Genomic DNA, 18,407 nt, shown 5'->3' with positions numbered 1-18,407 from the left:
ACAGTTTTGAAAAAACAAATTAAGAATCCAACCATTGTGACCCATACATAACCCCAAAGAAGATGCCCTGATTACTCAAACTTCAGTGCCAATTTGTTAAACAGTATAAACAGACAGCTAAGCGGATTAAAAGCACAAGTGAAAAAACAGGGGCTTCAAAATACTTTAACCAGGTTTACTGACCCACACAGCTTGAGGTCAAAACTTTTCACCACAGATCCTGTTAAACTTGGAAAGTTACACACACACACACACACACACACACACACACACACTACATCTTTGAAACTGGGCCAAAATCCCTATCCTTAATTCCATTCCGAAATATAAAATTAAAATTGATGGTGATAGTTAATAGTTCTTTGAATACACTAAAAATCAATACACTGCATTCTTTAAATGAGTCAATTTTATGATATGTGAATTACATCTCAATAAAAGTACTAAAAGCTAAAAGCCTGACCTGAACTGACATGAGGCAATTTGTAGTTTTTTTATTCCAGTTACTGTAAATATTCATATATTTTCCTGCAGAAATACTAAGTGTTTCTTATTGTGAAGTGTTGTTGGGAGTGTTATTTAATGCAGGGTTTATGCACTCTGTCTTTGAATAGTAATTTCTTAAAAATCAAAATCATACCTGACTGGCCTCATGGTTTTGGATATTGAATCAGGGAACATGTAGGCCTTTTTTATATAAATAGGGGAAAGCTCAGATATCAAAAGTCTTTATGATCTTCACAACCCACACAAGAGAGTCTGCACAATTTAGAACACCATTAGACACATGGACACTCCTGGACATCAAAATATTGCTAGTCTAAGCAATTTTTTATTTTTTACGAAATTTGCAGGAAAAAATTTTATCTGAATTACAAGGAACCTCTGTAATGCAGACTCATTATTTCCCACATAAAGCAACGTGGGAAATATTTTCCTGTATTAGCAATGCACTGCCTGTCAAGAACACATAAATAATATGGTTGATTAGCAATGATGCAGCAATATGAAACTCAGAAACAAACCAAATGCTTCAATGTCAATTGAATCCAGATAATTCTTGCTTGCATGCTTTTGAGAAACCCTACGCAGAGTAGGTGAAATGCACAGGCACAAAAGAGGCAAACTTAGTCAAGATCAACCTCCAGAGTATATGCACAAAGCCTCTCCTTGAAGTCTGCTAAATGTAGGGCAAGGCCACAGTAGAAATGGTATGCCCCTGCAGGCCAATGTGATGTTCAAGCTCAGAATACCAATGCCTGTTTCCCTTCTGGGACAGAGGCATGCCAAAGAAAAAGACTGTCCAGTCCCTGGTCTCAGGGAGGCTTCCAAACCAATTAGAGCCTAGACACACTCACACATGCACCCGTACTGCTCATCCAATATTCTAATCATCTGGCTGTTTTTCACTTCGAAACTCAGTCTTACTGCATACTAGGCAATGGCGGGGTGGGGGGGGGGGGTGGGAAGGTTGTGGTTCACTCAACTTTTTTGTAATAGGAGTAAAAATAATGAATGCACAAATTATCCGGAGAATGGTTACCACAAAAATGTAAATCCCGAGACAGCAGGTGTTTGTCTGTTTTCTTCACTACTTTATCCTCAACATCTAGATCAGTATTTAGAAGACAGTACATATGTATTAATAAATAAATATGAATATAACAAATTTCTCCTCACATGAGAGGCATTGAGGAGAAAAAAAAATGGACACTGACTCTAAACCTAAATGAAATGCAGAAGCATGAAATGGTCTTAAAACACACACACACACACACACAAACACACACACACACACACACACACGGATGAGCAGAGCTACTTACACACCACTACTTTCTGCCACTCTCTGACTCTTCCATAACCAGGCTAAATTAATTTGTCCGACACTTGTGTTTCTCCAGCATTTCATAAGGAATTATATTAGCACTTAGGACAGAGTTATACAGTCAATGTATACATGTCTGCTACTTCTCGGTGTACATTGTGAATCTGATTCCCTCCTATAATGACATTAAATATTATAAAACTTTCACAAAAACACCAAGATTTTTGCAGCTAGAATGGTATACTAGAAACCATTTGTCCATCTCCACAGCACCCCCCTCTTAAAAGAATTTGAGGCCGGGCATGGTGAGAGAGAGCAGGTGTTTGTCTATTTTCTTCACTACTTTATTCTCAACATCTAGATCAGTACTTAGAAGACAGTACATATGTATTAATAAATATGAATATCACAAATTTCTCCTCACATGAGAGGCACTGAGGAGGAAAAAAAAATGGACACTGACTCTAAACCTAAATGAAATGCACAAGCATGAAATGGTCTTAAAACACACACACACACACACACACACACACACACACACACACACACACAGATGGGGCAGAGAGAAAATATCCATCATTGTAAATATCCATCATTGTATTTTTAGCACACTCATAAAATTAGCTTTTGCACCTGAAGTACAGATTATTTGTATTCAAAGCTACTGTAGATAATGAGCATTGGTCCCAAAGCCAAATGTGAAAAAAAAAAAAAAAAAAAAAAAAAAAAAAATCGTTTCTTTGGTAATACTACTTGGATCTTTCATTTTCACTAAAATTGCACAAAAACAGTGTAATAGGAAGACCATGAGCTTTGGAGTCAGATATTTGAGATGAGATTCTCTCTCTGCTGCATACTATCTATGAATCTTTAGGCAAATTATTTCCCTTGGTAAGCCTCAGTTTATCTTATCTGTATCTCATCTGTAAATGAGGTTAATGCTTTCATAGAATGGAACAAAATACTGCACAGAAGACACATTGCTAGCATACACTAAGCCTTGATAAATGGTGGTTCTCATTACCACCAGCTGTGTGTATATGCAAATGAAAGCTAGTGAATTCAGATGGGTTATTTCTCTTCCTCTTGAACAATATGGAAGTCAGTGCAGCCAGGGAGAAGATTATACTGCAGAATGAAAGAGAATCAAAGACTACAAATTATCCTGTCCAAGAACCAGAAACTTCAGGCTGCTGCTTTGACAACTTAAATTCAGCCCTTTTCTCACTCAGCCAGCCCATTTTTCAATTGGCATCCCCACATTTTCTCCTTTCTTGCCATTTTACCTCTGAAATATGTTCAGTTTTGGAGGCATTTTCACTTTTACATTAGGGTTGCCAGCGATTCAAGTGTTCACAAGACAGCAAGAAACTAAAGTCATATTCTGTGGTCAAAGAAACTTGAAGACTCTAGTGGTGGCCTTTTTAAAAATCCCACCGCATTCCTGGAGCTACAAGTAACAGGATGAATGTCGGCACACACAGATGATGTGCCCAATGCTAATGACTAAAATTTTGCTTCTGAGTTTGTGCAGTGGTGCTGTGTAGAGTTGAAAGAAGGTGGAGACTGAGCTGCCTTCCTTTCAATTCTCCACTTCTAGACCCATCTTAAGTTTGGCATCAAAGAGAAGAGACCTCTACTGAGGGATAAACTATTTCAAACGGTAACACCATGTTAGTAAAGGAAATTAACCAAATTAGAAAGAAAAATACACTGTGATTTTAGTCTCTTTGCGTTAAGCTTGTGTTATTTCCAGAAGCAAACATTCCATTTTAATGTGAGCTGAAATCAAGCTGAAGCACTAGGATTACAAAATTCAAATAAGGAGACCCTAACTGAAGTTATTTGAAGTGGGAGGGAAGGAGGAACCTGGGAGGAAGGGAACAAAAAACAACTACCAACAGCTTAATTTCAAGAGGAAGCTTGGAATTATTAAAGAAAGAAAAGAACACAGGGTGAAATAAAAAGTAGAATTGTAATTAATTAATGATGAATTTGAGTGACAGGTACATGGAAGTCCAATACTAGTCTCTAATCTAATTGAACTGCAAATGGCCAACTAAAAATGTCCATAAACTAAGTGTTTAAGCATTAAAAGAGAAACATGTTTACAGTGTCAAAAGCATTCAACCTGGATGGGGGAACCTAGAATATACTGTTGTCTCTCCTCTCAACTAATCGTGGGCCTAACTTTTGTGGGCCTCAAATTCTCTTTTTTTTTTTTTTAGACAGGGTCTCACTCTGTCACCCAGGCTGGAGTGCAGTGATGCAATCATGGCTCACTGTGGCCTCCACTTCCTGGGCTGAAATGGTCCTCCTGCCTCAGGCTTTCAAGTAGCTGGAACTACAGGTGCACACCACCACATGCTGCTAATTTTTGTATTTTTTGTAAAGATGGGGTCTCACCATGTTGCTCAGGCTGGTCTCCAACTCCTGGCTCACATGATCCACCCACCCTGGCCTCCCAAAGTGCTGGAATTACAAGTGTGAGTCACCATGCCCGGCTTCAAATTCTTTTAAGAGGGGAGTGCTGTGGAGATGGACAAATGGCTTCTAGTATACCATTCCAGCTATAAAAATCTTGGTGTTTTTGTGAAATTTTTATATTAAATGTCATTATAGGAGGGAATCAGATTCTCAATGTACATCAGTGGGTTCCAAACCTGGCTATTCAACAAAATCACTGGGAGAGCTTTTTAAAAATGTCTCCTCCTGCCACCTCTCCAAAACTTCTCCCCCCAACTCCTTATAAACAAACAAAAGTAAGCAGACCAAAAAATTCGTATTCGGTAGCTTCTAGTTTTGTGCTGTCAACTCTAGTCTAAAATGATTTCCCCATGAGCAGCTGATGATCATCCAAGTTTGGTATACTCAAAGAAAACTCACCATGAATCCTCAAGTCTTCTTAAAGTAAATGGTCACCCCAGCCACTTGCCCCATGTATCATCTGTCAAGTAAATCATATTTTTAAGTATTGAACTTTCTGAAATCCAAAACCAATTTTATCTGTAGATTTATCTCAGTAAGCCAACGTTACCAAGATAGAGGATTCTGTAAAAATAATTTGGTCTGAGTGTTATTAAGGTGTCCAAAATAGTTCATGAAATGTTTTTGGCAGCCAGAAAACAACAGTATTGCTTTAAAGACAAAACTTTCTGCCTTCTGTTGTCGCTCCAGGAGGTGAGAAAATAAACCACTGAACAACAATAACAACAAAGCCAGATTCAATGTTTCCCTGAAAAGGTTTATTATATAGAAATTCTGGGATCAGCTGCAACAATATTGCCTGCCAGGCTGGGGAAGAATAACCTTTAGATGACAACAGTGCCTCCTTTTTCTCAAAAAAAAAAAAGAGAGAGAGAGAGAGAGACTTGAACGCCACAAGCTATTGCAGCTACTGAACTAATATTCCCTATGATAAACCTTGCTAAAAGAAAATATATGGGAAACAGGGTGGTTTGGGGGAGGGAAACAGAAAAACCTGTCTCCCCTTTCAGATATATAAGCAACAGCACCCTCCTGAGCCCAAAGGGGGAAAGAAAGCAGGCTCTCAAAGTATAAGATGATGATGGCAAGATATTATCAATGGAAGAAAATTGGCATATGTACTTGTTATCAATCTCAATCAAACAAAAGATAAATTATCAAATCATGTTGTTCAGAAGAATTAACCTTGAAAAAGGCTTTTCCTCAGCTTTCTTTCAATTATCAGCACTGGTGAACAGGATAGCAAGCATTCCATTCTTTGCTGATTGACATTTCAGCATGCATTCCATTAACCAGTCTATGCGGTTCTAGAATAGCCACAGCCGTGCTAATTGAATGCTCCATAAAATGACAGATAAAAAGATCACTACTACTGAAAATGCTGCAAAAATGCAGTAAAATGCTGACAATGATGATACCTGCTATAAGAGAGGGACGTGGCAAAAGAGCACACATTTGCTACATTCATACCTAACACAAAAGAGCGTAAATATTATATCTCTGATTTTACAGGGCATGTAACTGATGTTCAAAGAAGTTTAGAAATTTCCCCAAGGTCACACAGCTAGAAAATGCCCGAGTTTCTATTTAAATCTAAATCTGCAGGCACCAGTCCAATGGCCTTTCCCCAACAGCCTTATAAGCATCTCTGCATGAAAAGATTAGCCAAATACCAAATGGTTGTTCAAAGTAAACAGCAGTCCTTTTCACAATATTAAATATATTTAGCTTTTATTACAATATGTCATGAGAGCTTAAGAAGAAACTACACACAATGGATCACATAAATGGGCAAATTTTTGCTTGAATCTTGAAATTAGGAGAAATAAGGTTTTCATGTAACTCTGAGTTTTCCATTTCATAAAAGTTACAGAAATGTACTCAAATCATTCATGTAAAACCTTGGTATAATCTTTTTTTGAGTTCTTAAATACATAAAATTGAATTACGTTTAAATATCCACAACTGATATTGCATATAATCAAGGTCTCTATAATCAAAGTACTTATTTGTAATTTATATTTGGCAATATTTTGATGGAAATTCAGGATATAATTTCCATGTCTTCACTTAAGAACTAAGTCATTTATTTTTTAAAAGTCCTTCATTTTCCCCATTTTATCCCTACTGTTTTCTTTAATTTACAGTAATCATAAGCAAAATTGACAACCACATACCAAAACACAGGCAACACAGATTCCCCATCACAACCAAGAGAAATACTATGATCTCTGCATTTTATTTGATTCCTGAAATTAAATGAATCAACACGTAGAGAAATAAAGAAATTGTCCTTTGGAACGGAAACTGACTTTACTAATCAAGACTATAATTACTGAAGAAACATGCATTAAATTCTGAATTCATGCTATCTCTCTTGATGCAACAGTTATAATCAGACCAACAGAGCATACAGGAGCCATCTGGGTACTGCAGCATTGTAAAGACAAACCCAGAGAACAAGGGCACACTGACCTTCCTACCACCAAACCATCACTGACTTCGAAGATGCTATTCTTCCCTTTTCATTTCTTATTATCCTTTTTCAAGAAAGAAATACTATGACCATTAAGTACAAAATTTTATTGTTTAAAATTAAATAAAACTTATAATCCAATGCAACCTTACTATAGTATCACCTTTCAAATGTATTTGAACTATCAATGCATTTGACGTAAGTCAGTTTTATCTACCTCACCCCATTCGTGCCTTTTAAGGAATCGCTAATACACTCATGGAATCTGGCTTTCTCTAAAATTTCAATTGGTAAATCAACACTAAGTTATAATTTCCACTGTTCTAAGCATTTAAGACAGGAATCTGACTTCTAGGCAATGACAATTGATTTCAAATTTGTGCAAACCACATCATTTTCTGTGAATTGAAAATACCGCCTTGAGTATGAGTAACCTGATAGCCATGAGATCCCCCTCAGTCAATTTGATTCCCCCAGGCAGCAGGTATCGAAAATTGAGCTGAGTGATGTAATATGCATCCCAGACACAGTGTTATGAGAACAGCACAGAAGATTTCAATGAGACTCATTATTTATTCATCACAAGATCCAATTTGCGTGTCATTTTCACTGACAGAGTATTGAGTTAAACTGGTTGAAATTCAGTGCTGATAGAGTATTTCATTCTGTACTGCAAAAAGTACCCTTTAAAAAATGTTTTTTCTATCTTCCTGTATGAAACAGTCCAAAACAAAGAGGTATTTTGTACTTGTAGTCATTCACAGTAATATCTGAACATTGTTCATCAAGGTTGGGAGAAGGGACACAGGAGAAAGCTTTTTTATTTTATTTATTTATGTATGTATGTATTTATGTATTTATTTATTTATTTATTTTGAGACATGATCTCAGTTCATTGCCACCTCTGACTTCCTGAGTCCAAGCAATTCTCCTGCCTCAACCTCCTGAGTAGCTGGGATTACAGGCACCCACCACCTCGCCCGGCTGATTTTGTTTGCTTGTTTGTATTTTTAGTAGAGACGGGGTTTCACCATGTCAGCCAGGCTGGTCTGAAACTCCTGATCTCATGATCTGCCTGCCTTGGCCTCCCAAAGTGCTGGGATTACAGGCATGAGCCACTGCACCCAGCTGAGAAAGCTAATTTTAAAGACCTTCATTTCTCTTATGAGGACTGTAGAATAATATGCCATATTACTCAGTAAAAAGTACGATAATACTAGTCTTCCAAAAATAAATGTTTTTTATTTAATGATAAAGAATGTAGGCCAGGCGCAGTGGCTCATGCCTGTAATCCCAGCACTTTGGGATGCCAAGGCGGGCAAATCACAAAGTCAAGAGATCAAGACCATCCTGGCCAACATGGTGAAACCCCATCTTTACTAAAAATACAAAAAATTAGCTGGGTGTGGTGGTGTGTGCCTGCAGTCCCAGCTACTCAGGAGGCTGAGGCAGGAGAATCGCTGGAATCCGAAAGGCGGAGGTTGCAGTGAGCCGAGATTGCACCACTGCATTCCAGCCTGGCAACAGAACTAGACTCCGTCTCAAAAAAAAAAAAAAAAAAAAAAAGAATGTGACATACACTGATATGAGACACATTCACTGAATGAGATATAAACTTCAACTCTTGCTTGCAGGAGGATTTTCACTCATCACCAAAGGAACCCTCCCTCAGGTTTAGGAGACAGATAGGACAGTTCTCCCCCTCTCCCAAGCCCCGACTCCCGAGTGGCTACATGGAGCTGACCTGCATATCCTAGGATCCTTCCATGGACAAGCCAAAGTAGGAGTACATTTTGAAACCACGCATTGTTTCTCAATATTTTGGGAGCCACAACATACCACAGAAGGCCCCTATATCACTAAACATACCAAGTGGTCTCAATCTACCTTTCATGACTCGTTTTCCTCTATCAACCACGTCCTCTGTGTATCTGCCAAAACCACTGCTCCATGGTCCCCAGTAATTTTCTGTGAGTTTTCCTCTGTGTAATGCTCATGCTGTACCCTCTACTCTTCCTCACCTCTCCAGTTATAAATGCCTGTATATTCAACCCTGCAATGTTCTACTCAAATGTCTCTGCTCCAGAAGGCATTTCTTGATCCCCTCAACCAAAAGTAACCTCTCCTTCTCTCAACTCCCCCACCAGTCTCAATGGCTCCCTTATAACCCTTACCACTTCCCAGCTTGAATTTCAGTTCTATATTTACATGCACTATTCTCGACTTCATACTACTCTATAAAGTCCTGGCATATTGGCATGTTCTTTTTGATTCCTTTTTGAATCCCTACATCGCCTAATATAGTGCTTGGCACAAAGGTGAATTTTTTTAATGATATTTTGTGAACAGATCGTTGTTCCAAGTATTAACATTGTAATGCAAGATGCTTGCAATGGTAGTCAGATTCCCAAATTTAAATTACTTAACTTGAACTTAAACTGCAACTGGAATACAGAATCACCTTAAATCAGCTGAACAAGGGAGCCAGACTGCAGGAATAAAATATCTTATTAATCTTTGACTTTTTGAATCATAAAATATTTTTGAATCTTGACTTTATTTGTGCTACTATCTGGTTAGCAGTGTTGGCAGCTGTTCAAAGTTTTATAGTACTACAGGTCATGAATATTAAATGCCACAAGTTTACTGGGAGGAAATCCAAATTCATTTGTAAGTGCCTAACAAACAGCCTTACACTTTCAATAAAGCTAAGAAATATTGTGATCAGAATCAGAGCATCTTGCTATATCTGGATTCTCGCTAAATCAAGTGTAAAGCAAATGAAAGGAAAGGGGGTCATACAAGTGGGAATACTACTTGGAGGAGAGTGGCACAGGTGTTGACTATGGAAAATCACAAACAGTAAATATATCATATTTCATTCAATGCAATTGATATGGGGGTCACAACTTAGGCAAAACCACAACCTAGTCTAGAAACGAAAGGGACAATGCCATAAATGATAACAGATTCCATCAAAGCCATCCCCAGCAGCTAATCGAAAAAGCACATGTGAATTCAATATTCAAACACCTGCAGGCTATGCATCTCTATTTGCATGCTCTTCTCTATAGAGAGCCACACAAAATAGTCAGAAGTACAGAAACACTACATTTAATACCTTTAGTGTTCAGACAGTGATGAACTAAAAATCTTTAACAGAATATAAACTCCCACCCTCAGAAATTATTCTCAAGATAAACCCTACTATAAATGGTTTGGAAATATGGGGTTGTTAGTTTTGATCTGTTCACTACATCTGGATGTAGAATCAAGTTAAGCAACACATAAGACAAAGGTAAACTTCATTGCCCATGGGCAACCTCCATCATTCACATTCTGCTTAGCATTAAAACAAGAAAATTATTTCTAGAAAGAGATGACTGGAAAATCTCAATGTCTCCAATTTTCCCGTATAACAATTTTATTTATTGAAAGAGTCACAAAATTTAATTTTAAGAATAGGAGATTACCTAGATAATGCACATCTTGGAACCAACTACATAAACTTTAGCAAACCCAAGGTAATCATCTTTAGTGAAATTTTTAAAACATCAAACTAAAAGGGCTTCATTTTTCTAAACTATCTTAGGCTAGTATTAGTATTGCTACATGGACTTTCAGATTTTTAAAATTTTCCACCTGTAACTGAATAAGTGATTATGAGGCTAATAAAGGGGAAAGAGATGTTTCCACATTAAAACAGTTAACAGATGTTAAATAAGCACAGAAAATGGCCACTAGGCAAGCAATGACTGATGCTGGGTAAGAAAAATGTTGCTTTTACTGATTTTATTACCCATGTACCTCCTGGGGTCATGGGAGGCTTGTAAAAAATTTTGTGGGCAGATAAAAGTCTAGTATTTATTTGCAAGGCTAAGTGTATTTCAAGAGCTTTCCCCCCCTTATTTTTTGACCACATAAAACTAAGTGAGTGAAAGTAATCTAAGTAATGCTAAAACAATCATTTAGTAAGAGGTCAAGACAATTTATTTTTCTAACATACCTGTCTTCCAAACCTACCTTCCAGACCCCACTAACTCAGAAATGAAATTCTCATTGTATAAAGGGGAGAGTACAGGACTTCACTTTAACATTTCAGCCACATATTTTTAAAAGGTAAATATTAAGTGTGAATTCAATAATTTACTAAGTTCCTACTATAAGCCAGATGCATGGTAAAGGACAAGGATAATGTAAGAAATACATTAAACTAAATCCTGAAGCTAAGAACTACGACTACTCTAAAACACTGATTTTTATTCATACTTCTGAAGATTTTATACTTAATGTTTTCTGACAAAATTATAGTTTGTCAGCATTCAACCATATTATTTTGCAAGTCATATTGCTTATCTCAATAAGCATTTGTTACATAAGCTAAATGCATTAACATTTTCAGCACACTAAGAATAGTGTTTGGCAGATATAAACACTGTTTATTAAATACTAAATAAAATATCTACTCCATGCCAAGAACTTACTATTTCCCATATATTTTATCAAAGAAAAACATAACTCATATTTCCTTTGCAAAATTGCAAAAGTCTATGACATGCACATCATTTGCATGAGTCTTGTAACATTTCTGGTGATGAACGAAAATTCTTTAACAGAATATAAACTCCCATTCTCTGAAATCATTCTCAAGACAAATTCTGTAAATGGTTTGGGAGTATGGATGGGGTTGTTAGTTTTGGTCTGATCACTACATCCAGATGTAGAATCAAGCCTAAGCAACACCCAAGACAAAGGTAAACTGGAGTCAAAACTGGCCAAATTCAGCCAAGAGCCTTGCCCCTCTGGCCCTAATAATTTCCAGCTTTAAGAGGGCCACATTTTTAGGTTTTCATTACTTATCTGGTTCTCTAATTTGAGTTACAGGGTTAACATTTGTATACTGGAGTTTTCCATTTATATATAAATTATGTTTTAACAGGGCAAGGAAGTTTATCTCATCTGGCAAACTATGATAACCAGGATGCAGAGTTAATTGATAAGATATTTAAGATGATTATTTTTTAAGGTTGAATGGATCTTCTAAAGCCTTTCAGTCTACTTCCTTCAGAAAGAATCTCCTCTAACTCACCCCAGGCATAGAAATCTATATATTTTACAGACAGAATATGGAATTTTCTAGAACTTTCATATGGATTCTATGGCAGTGTTTACAAACCTCACAAGCATGAGATTTTAAATGAAAGTTTGTGCTTAAATCTGCTTACTCCAGCTTTGGTCGATTACTAAGCAGTCCTTATTTCACATGCTGTCAAACAACTGTATGTGTAAAGACTACTAGCAGTTTATCTTAAGAAGGCAGACGCCAAAAGATAAAGAATCAACATTTCCATAGACATTTCTTCTTTCACTTCAACTAATATCTGTGAGGTATCATCCAAATACTGGACACTCCAGCTAACACGGAACACCCCACAATTTCAAATAATCCTCACAACTCTAGGAAAGAACTATAGCCGCCTTCGTTTCCAGATGAAGAAACAGATCATGGAATCAGCACAAGGTTACTCAGCCCTTGTGAGTTAAGATTCTATTCCATATTAGTTTCCTTTCTACTGGGCAGTCAACTGACTTTACCTATGTTTGTTCTTCACACTATCAGAGTGTAGTAAAGATTCACTAGATAGTCAGAGATGTGTGCTTTAGCCCTAGTGATTCCATCATTTTCTGTGTTACCTACACGTCTCTGGCTCTGCACACCCCAGGAGGAAATGAAGAGAGTGGCAAAGATGATCTATACAGGTCCTTAAATATCTATAAAATGGGCTGGACGTGGTGGCTCATGCCTGTAATCCCAGCACTTTGGGAGGCTGAGGCGGGCAGATCATGAGGTCAGGAGATCAAGACCATCCTGGCCAACATGGTGAAACGTGGTCTCTACTAAAAATACAAAAATTAGCCAGGCCTGGTGGTGCACACCTATAATCCCAGATACTCAGGAGGCTGGGGCAAAAGAGTCTCTTGAACCCGGGAGGCAGAGGTTGCAGTGAGCTGAGATCGTGCCACTGCACTCCAGCCTAGGCAACACTTGGTCTCAAAAAACAAAACAAAACAAAACAAAATCTGTAAAATGTGTTATCCCAATGTTCTTACTAAGCTCATTGGCCCCAAATCTAAGAATGACAGAAAGAGCTATGATAGAATAGCAAATATCAGACAAAGTCTTGCTGCCCCGACCACTCCCCTTGCTGTTACCATTGCCTAGCCCTGCAAGTGGTCGCCAAGAGAGTCTGGACAAAGAGCCATCTGGAAACTTCTCAGGACACTGAACCTTCAACAGTATTAAGTTCTTTCTCTTAACATGGGGAACTTCACACTCTTTAGTCTCAAGAGTTCCTTGCTAGTTGCATTTCTTATTTTTGAAGCAGCTGTTACATGAATAAGGTTGACAAATAAAATACAGAATGCCCAGATAAATTTAAATTTCAGAGAAACAAAGAATAATTTTCTATTGTAAGTATGTCCCAAATATTATATAGAACATATTTCTAGGAAGGAGTACTGCAGTGGGCAACTCTGCCCTTGAAAATAAGTTTAGAGGACTGAAAATTTCTCAGAGAACTTCATAAGGTCCTACAAGTAAATCCTGAATCATCATAGCCAAATAATTCCCTAACTTATGAGATGGTAAGATGGAAATTCTGTATAAGAAATCACAACTGGGTGTGGTGGCTCACGCCTGTAATCCCAGCACTTTGGGAGGCCAAGGCAGGCAGATCACAAGGTCAAGAGATCGAGACCATCCTGGCCAACAAGGTGAAACCCCATCTCTACTAAAAATACAAAAAGTAGCTGGGCATGGTGGCACGCACCTGTAGTCCCTGCTACTCGGGAGGCTGAGGCAGGAGAATCGCTTGAACCTGGGAGGCAGAAGCTGCTGTGAGCCGAGACAGCGCCACTGCACTCCAGCCTGGCAACAGTGTGAGACCCCGTGTCAAAAAAAAAAAAAAAAAAGGAAAAAAGAAATCACAATATTTCACAGGCGACTAATGCAAGGTCCTGAAACAGCCAGCCCTGAGCCTGCATCCTCAAACACATCACAACCTCCGTAAGGACAAGGAGCATGAATTACACTTCTAGTTGTATTTCTAATAAAACAGTTTGCTATTGTCGATGACATTGTATTGAATGAAAACAATTACTCTCTCTAAATCTCTTTGAAAGAATTAAAATTGATTTGAAATTAAGAGCTTGACTTTCAAACCATATGTTGTTTTCAAGCATCAAACTCCAACCAGAGTTTCTTTTAAAGCTTCAGCATTTAATTGAAATCACAAAAGAACTTCATTAAGCCCTTAATACTCTAAGTGAAAAGGTTAGGCTTCCAGCAGAGTAAAACCACAGCAGAGATCACTCTGCCTCTTAAGTGGAAAAAAGAAAAGGGGGCATTTAAAAAAAATAAATGTTTCGAATTCTATTTGCCTCAATTTGTTTTTAAATTTCTTATCAATTTAAATAAAATTAGAAATCAACGGTTAAAAAGTAGTCAAAACTAGGAAAACTTGACAGTTTCCTCATAGCCAAGTATCCAAAACCTTAATTCTTCACTTGTGTCCAAAAGATAGGTGGGAGTCTGCCTAAAATATGACCAAGGTTTGCAAACCCTGGCCCAGTTCAGTCTTCACGTCAAAGTTAAAGCAACCGTGAGTTTATTCTGAGTGAAGCAGGATGGGGAGATAGGAAGGCAAATTTCTCAAGATGCCCCGTCCCCTCAATGCCTCTCCTTAATGCTCTAGCAGAAAACTTCGAGTGTATGGGGATCCTAAAATGCTTCTGTGACCTTCAAACAACTTTGCGCTGGATACCACTAAGGGAATACGGGAGAACAAATATTATGTCCTGAGGCAAAGGTCTTAATTGGCCACAGGGAGAAACTCAGTAATAACCCCTTTCTGTTTTGACTCTTCTATTCTTATGCACTATCACGAGGAAAAGGTGAATATGATTCACTGTTTAAGAATTTGACTTCCCAGTGCACTAAAGGGAAGGATTGTTTTCCAAAGTCAACTCAGGAAAAGTAATATTAACAAATGGCAGAGGATTTCCCCTGTGAAGTCTAGCATCTAGCTCTATTATCAGCCATGTTATTTTTTACAAATACACATTACAGACAATTTATCAGATTACAGACAGTTTGTGCAGAAATATAGAAATAAGAACTCAATAAATAATAAAGGTGCACATTCTTTACAAGGCAAAATTATTCTTCTACCACCCTTGAAATCGTGAAAGTAAGAAACCGGAGAAATAAAACAATCAGTGACTAAAACCCTGCTTAGTACAGAAAGGTCAAAAGGGCACTTCCACTTACCGAAGATCAAAAGGGAACTTATTTTAAATTCTGCTTGCAGAGGAACAAATTTGCTTTTTAAATGGTGGCAAAGGAGTAAGCAAGTAGATTACTCAGTAATCCAATGCTCAAGAGCCAACAATCACTTACTTTGTAAATGGTAGGTAATATCTGTTTTATTTTCAGCCTGTGAAAGACAAAGACATCATAAACTGCTGAAACTGCGAGAACAGTCACTCCTTGTTCCTTCCACAACATGCTGCATCCTGCGCACAGCCCTGTCCCCAGGAACCAGCCCCAGGTTCTGGCTGAGTAGCCTCTTGTAGAACAGTGTTTAATGTAGCAGAGCAAGGAGAGGAGAAAGAAGAGACTGGCCCCGACATCGGCTCGTCCCACGATTCCTGCCACCGCCTCCGTGTGAATAGGGTGAGAAGCAAACATCAAGCCAGCCATAAATGTCCAGTATCCGTCACCAAGGAGGATCTTGGAGAAGCTTGTGAAGAGACCAGTGACTGCTGCATGCAACAGGACATTGACAAGATGGTAGCTCCAGGGATTCAACCCTCCAATGGCATGGTTCAGGCGAAAAGAAAGAGTGCAGAGTGGCCGGTAGGACTTGTGGCTCCCACTGTGGGTTAGAAGAGTCCCCCAAAAATCATTGTAGAAAATGTGCGTCCATGGAGTTTCTGGGAGAAGGTCCTGATTAGTCTTGATAGCACGGCTAAAAAACAAAATGTTAAAAAAAAATCAAATGTAAAATACAAAAAGAAAGAAAAAAGAAAAAATAGGACATTGATAAGATATTGCCTTTCTCAGAAGCATTGTTAATATGTGGCTTTGTGATGGGATTCCAGGCACTTATAAGCTGAATTCATGTCCTCCCCTTAATGCTTACTAAAACCACAATGAGGGCTATTTTTCTCTTAAAAGCTTCCTTCCTTGTTGGAATGCAAATATCTTTGAAGAATAAAGTTCTTCAACTGGTTTAAGCCTTAGTGTAGCAGTCCGCCAAACAACTGCCCTGAAAATCATGTGACATACTGGCTAAAAATGAATAGTCCAGATCCCAGGGTGAGGCTGGGCCTGAGAATCTGCATTTTTAAGAAGCAAGGCCCAGGTGATGCAAGCACTAGCCTCCTACTAGAAATAAATTTTACAGGGAATATCAGTGCCCGGAAATTCTCATACATACAAATCACCTGAGGACCCTGTTAAAAGGCAGGTTCTGACTCAGTACGCCTGGGGAGAAGTCAGAGAGATTCCACGTTCCAACAAGCTCTCAGGTGATGCTGATGTTGATGGTCCTTGGACCACATGTTGAGTACTAAGGGCCCAGATAACTGGAAAGACTAGGAAGAATGGCTCTCCACCTATCCAGTGTTTCCCTTCCTACTGCATTCTAATAAACTGCAGCCTTTCCCACTTCTTAGCTTTCACAGGGCTTACTATCCTCTATAGAAATCATCATGGCTCTTCACTGTTTCTTGCTGTTGAGGATAGTTTCCATTTGCATGCCTGATATTTTCAAACAGATTTCAAGAAGGAAGGACCTACTAATTGCTAAACAACTGATACACTGCCAAACACCATGCTGGTCTCCTTGGCTACATCTTCGCATTCAATCTTTAGAACAACACTGATGAGGTAGATGTTATTCTCTACATCTCTGAAGTAAGAAAGTTTACGGTTCAGAAAGATTAATTAATCACTGGCCGAGAGTCACACAAGTTGAGAACAGTAACACAGACCTTCATGGCTAATTCCCTTTCCACTGTTCTGGGTTTCCCAAAATACGATCCATCTACTACTGGGGCCATGTAAAAAGATGTACGCACTTTGTAAAAAATGTAATGGTTATATGTATGTTAACGGTTATTTGAAAGTAAATTCCATTACCATATCAAGGCTGGATTTCCTAGCTATCTGGCGCAGAATAAAGCTGTTGAAAATTAAGTGAATATAAAGAAAAGGATGAAAGACCCAAAAGTACTGATATATGTGGATAAGGTACAAACAAAGAAAGTGGCATTAAATTATTCAGTTTGGAACATCCTGGCTCTGTGCCACTATCCTCCCAGAGAACATCTGGAGTCTTTTTGTATCCCTAGTGCACCTATCTCTGTATTTACAGAACATACAAGAGACACATGAGTTTGTAGGGCACAGGAATGAGAACCTCCAGAGCTAGAAAACTCTTGCCTAGTCTGATATCAGGGCTTTGTAAAGAGCTGTGGGCATCTGTGTGGATAAAGACTATGTGGTAGGAGACTGTCTTAATCATGTTGAACTCTAGACCCTATACCAGTTCTGCCTTCTCTTATGAGGCAGATGTGATCAGAGAAATTTCTACATGAGTACTACCGAAAAGCAGGTTGGAAAGAACCTGGACTCAGGGAAAACGTTCCTGAGTCCTAACTATTTCATTCACTGCCTGACTGCAAAAACAAGAAACTATCAAAGAGATTCAACAAATTAAAAAACCCATCTAAGGTGATCTCACCAGTGGAAACAGCTGAGTTACTATTCTAGTTGAATCCAAATGACTAGGCTGATAGTTTTCAACTGCTTCTCTAGATTGCTTCCCAATTAACCTCTCTGAGCTTCAGTTTCTGTGATAATAGTTTTACCCTGAAATCATTTAATAAACAAGTATAACTGTTCATTTGTCTTCTATATAGAGAAGTAGAGAACAGTGCTTTACATATACGTGAGTGTTCTGGACACCCTAGTGCAAATGTTCTCTCTGCCCTGTTAGCTGCTGCTGTTATTATTATATAAAGACTAGGACACAATCTATGAAAAGTCCCTTATTAAAGGCTTCCTGACCCATAACATAGGAAATTAGGTGCATTTTGGGGTTAGAATTAAAACAGGCCGATGAGCAGTTGATGATTATATACAATGTGCCAAATACCATGCTAATCCATATAATAATACATATATTATCTACTAATAAGAACTAGTTGAATGTTCTAAATGTTCCATAAAAAGGTAAAAGATCTGTGAAAATCGTCAATTACTCCATGTGGCCAGAATGGTTCACTGTTCCCCAATATCTATTCTCTCCCTTTTCCATACAAATGAACTTCAGTTTTTAGTTGGGCATATGGTCATGTAGAAAAAAATGTATTTCCCTATCTTCCTTCATGCTAAATATGATCATATGATGAATTTTTGTCTACTACTTCCAGAAAGTGTCCTTAAAAGGAAAAGCTTAGCCTTCTTCCCTTCCACCCCTACCCTCCTCCTTCCTGCTGAGTGGAGCACAGATGTAATGGTTGGAGTTCCAGCAGCCATCTTGGCCCACA

General features: G+C 38.2%; 1 protein-coding gene across 4 annotated transcripts in view; it reads right to left on the bottom strand.

The window, feature by feature from the left end:
- Positions 1-18,407, bottom strand: part of TMTC2 (transmembrane O-mannosyltransferase targeting cadherins 2) — a 455,593-nt gene that overhangs the window by 269,577 nt on the left and 167,609 nt on the right. For 2 of the 4 annotated variants that reach the window (XM_005571660.4, XM_074007500.1), the window contains exon 2: positions 15,250-15,820. The exons of 1 other annotated variant lie outside the window; for it this stretch is intronic. In XM_005571660.4, coding sequence (XP_005571717.1) covers positions 15,250-15,820 — 571 coding nt within the window. Of the gene's footprint in view, positions 1-15,120; positions 15,821-18,407 lie in introns of all 4 variants that reach the window. One more of the 4 variants, XM_074007499.1, reaches the window with a different exon arrangement.

This window comes from Macaca fascicularis, chromosome 11, assembly GCF_037993035.2.
Source record: "Macaca fascicularis isolate 582-1 chromosome 11, T2T-MFA8v1.1".
Taxonomy (NCBI): domain Eukaryota; kingdom Metazoa; phylum Chordata; class Mammalia; order Primates; family Cercopithecidae; genus Macaca; species Macaca fascicularis.
Note: the sequence above shows the minus strand (reverse complement) of the source record. Positions and strands in the feature narration are given on the sequence as shown.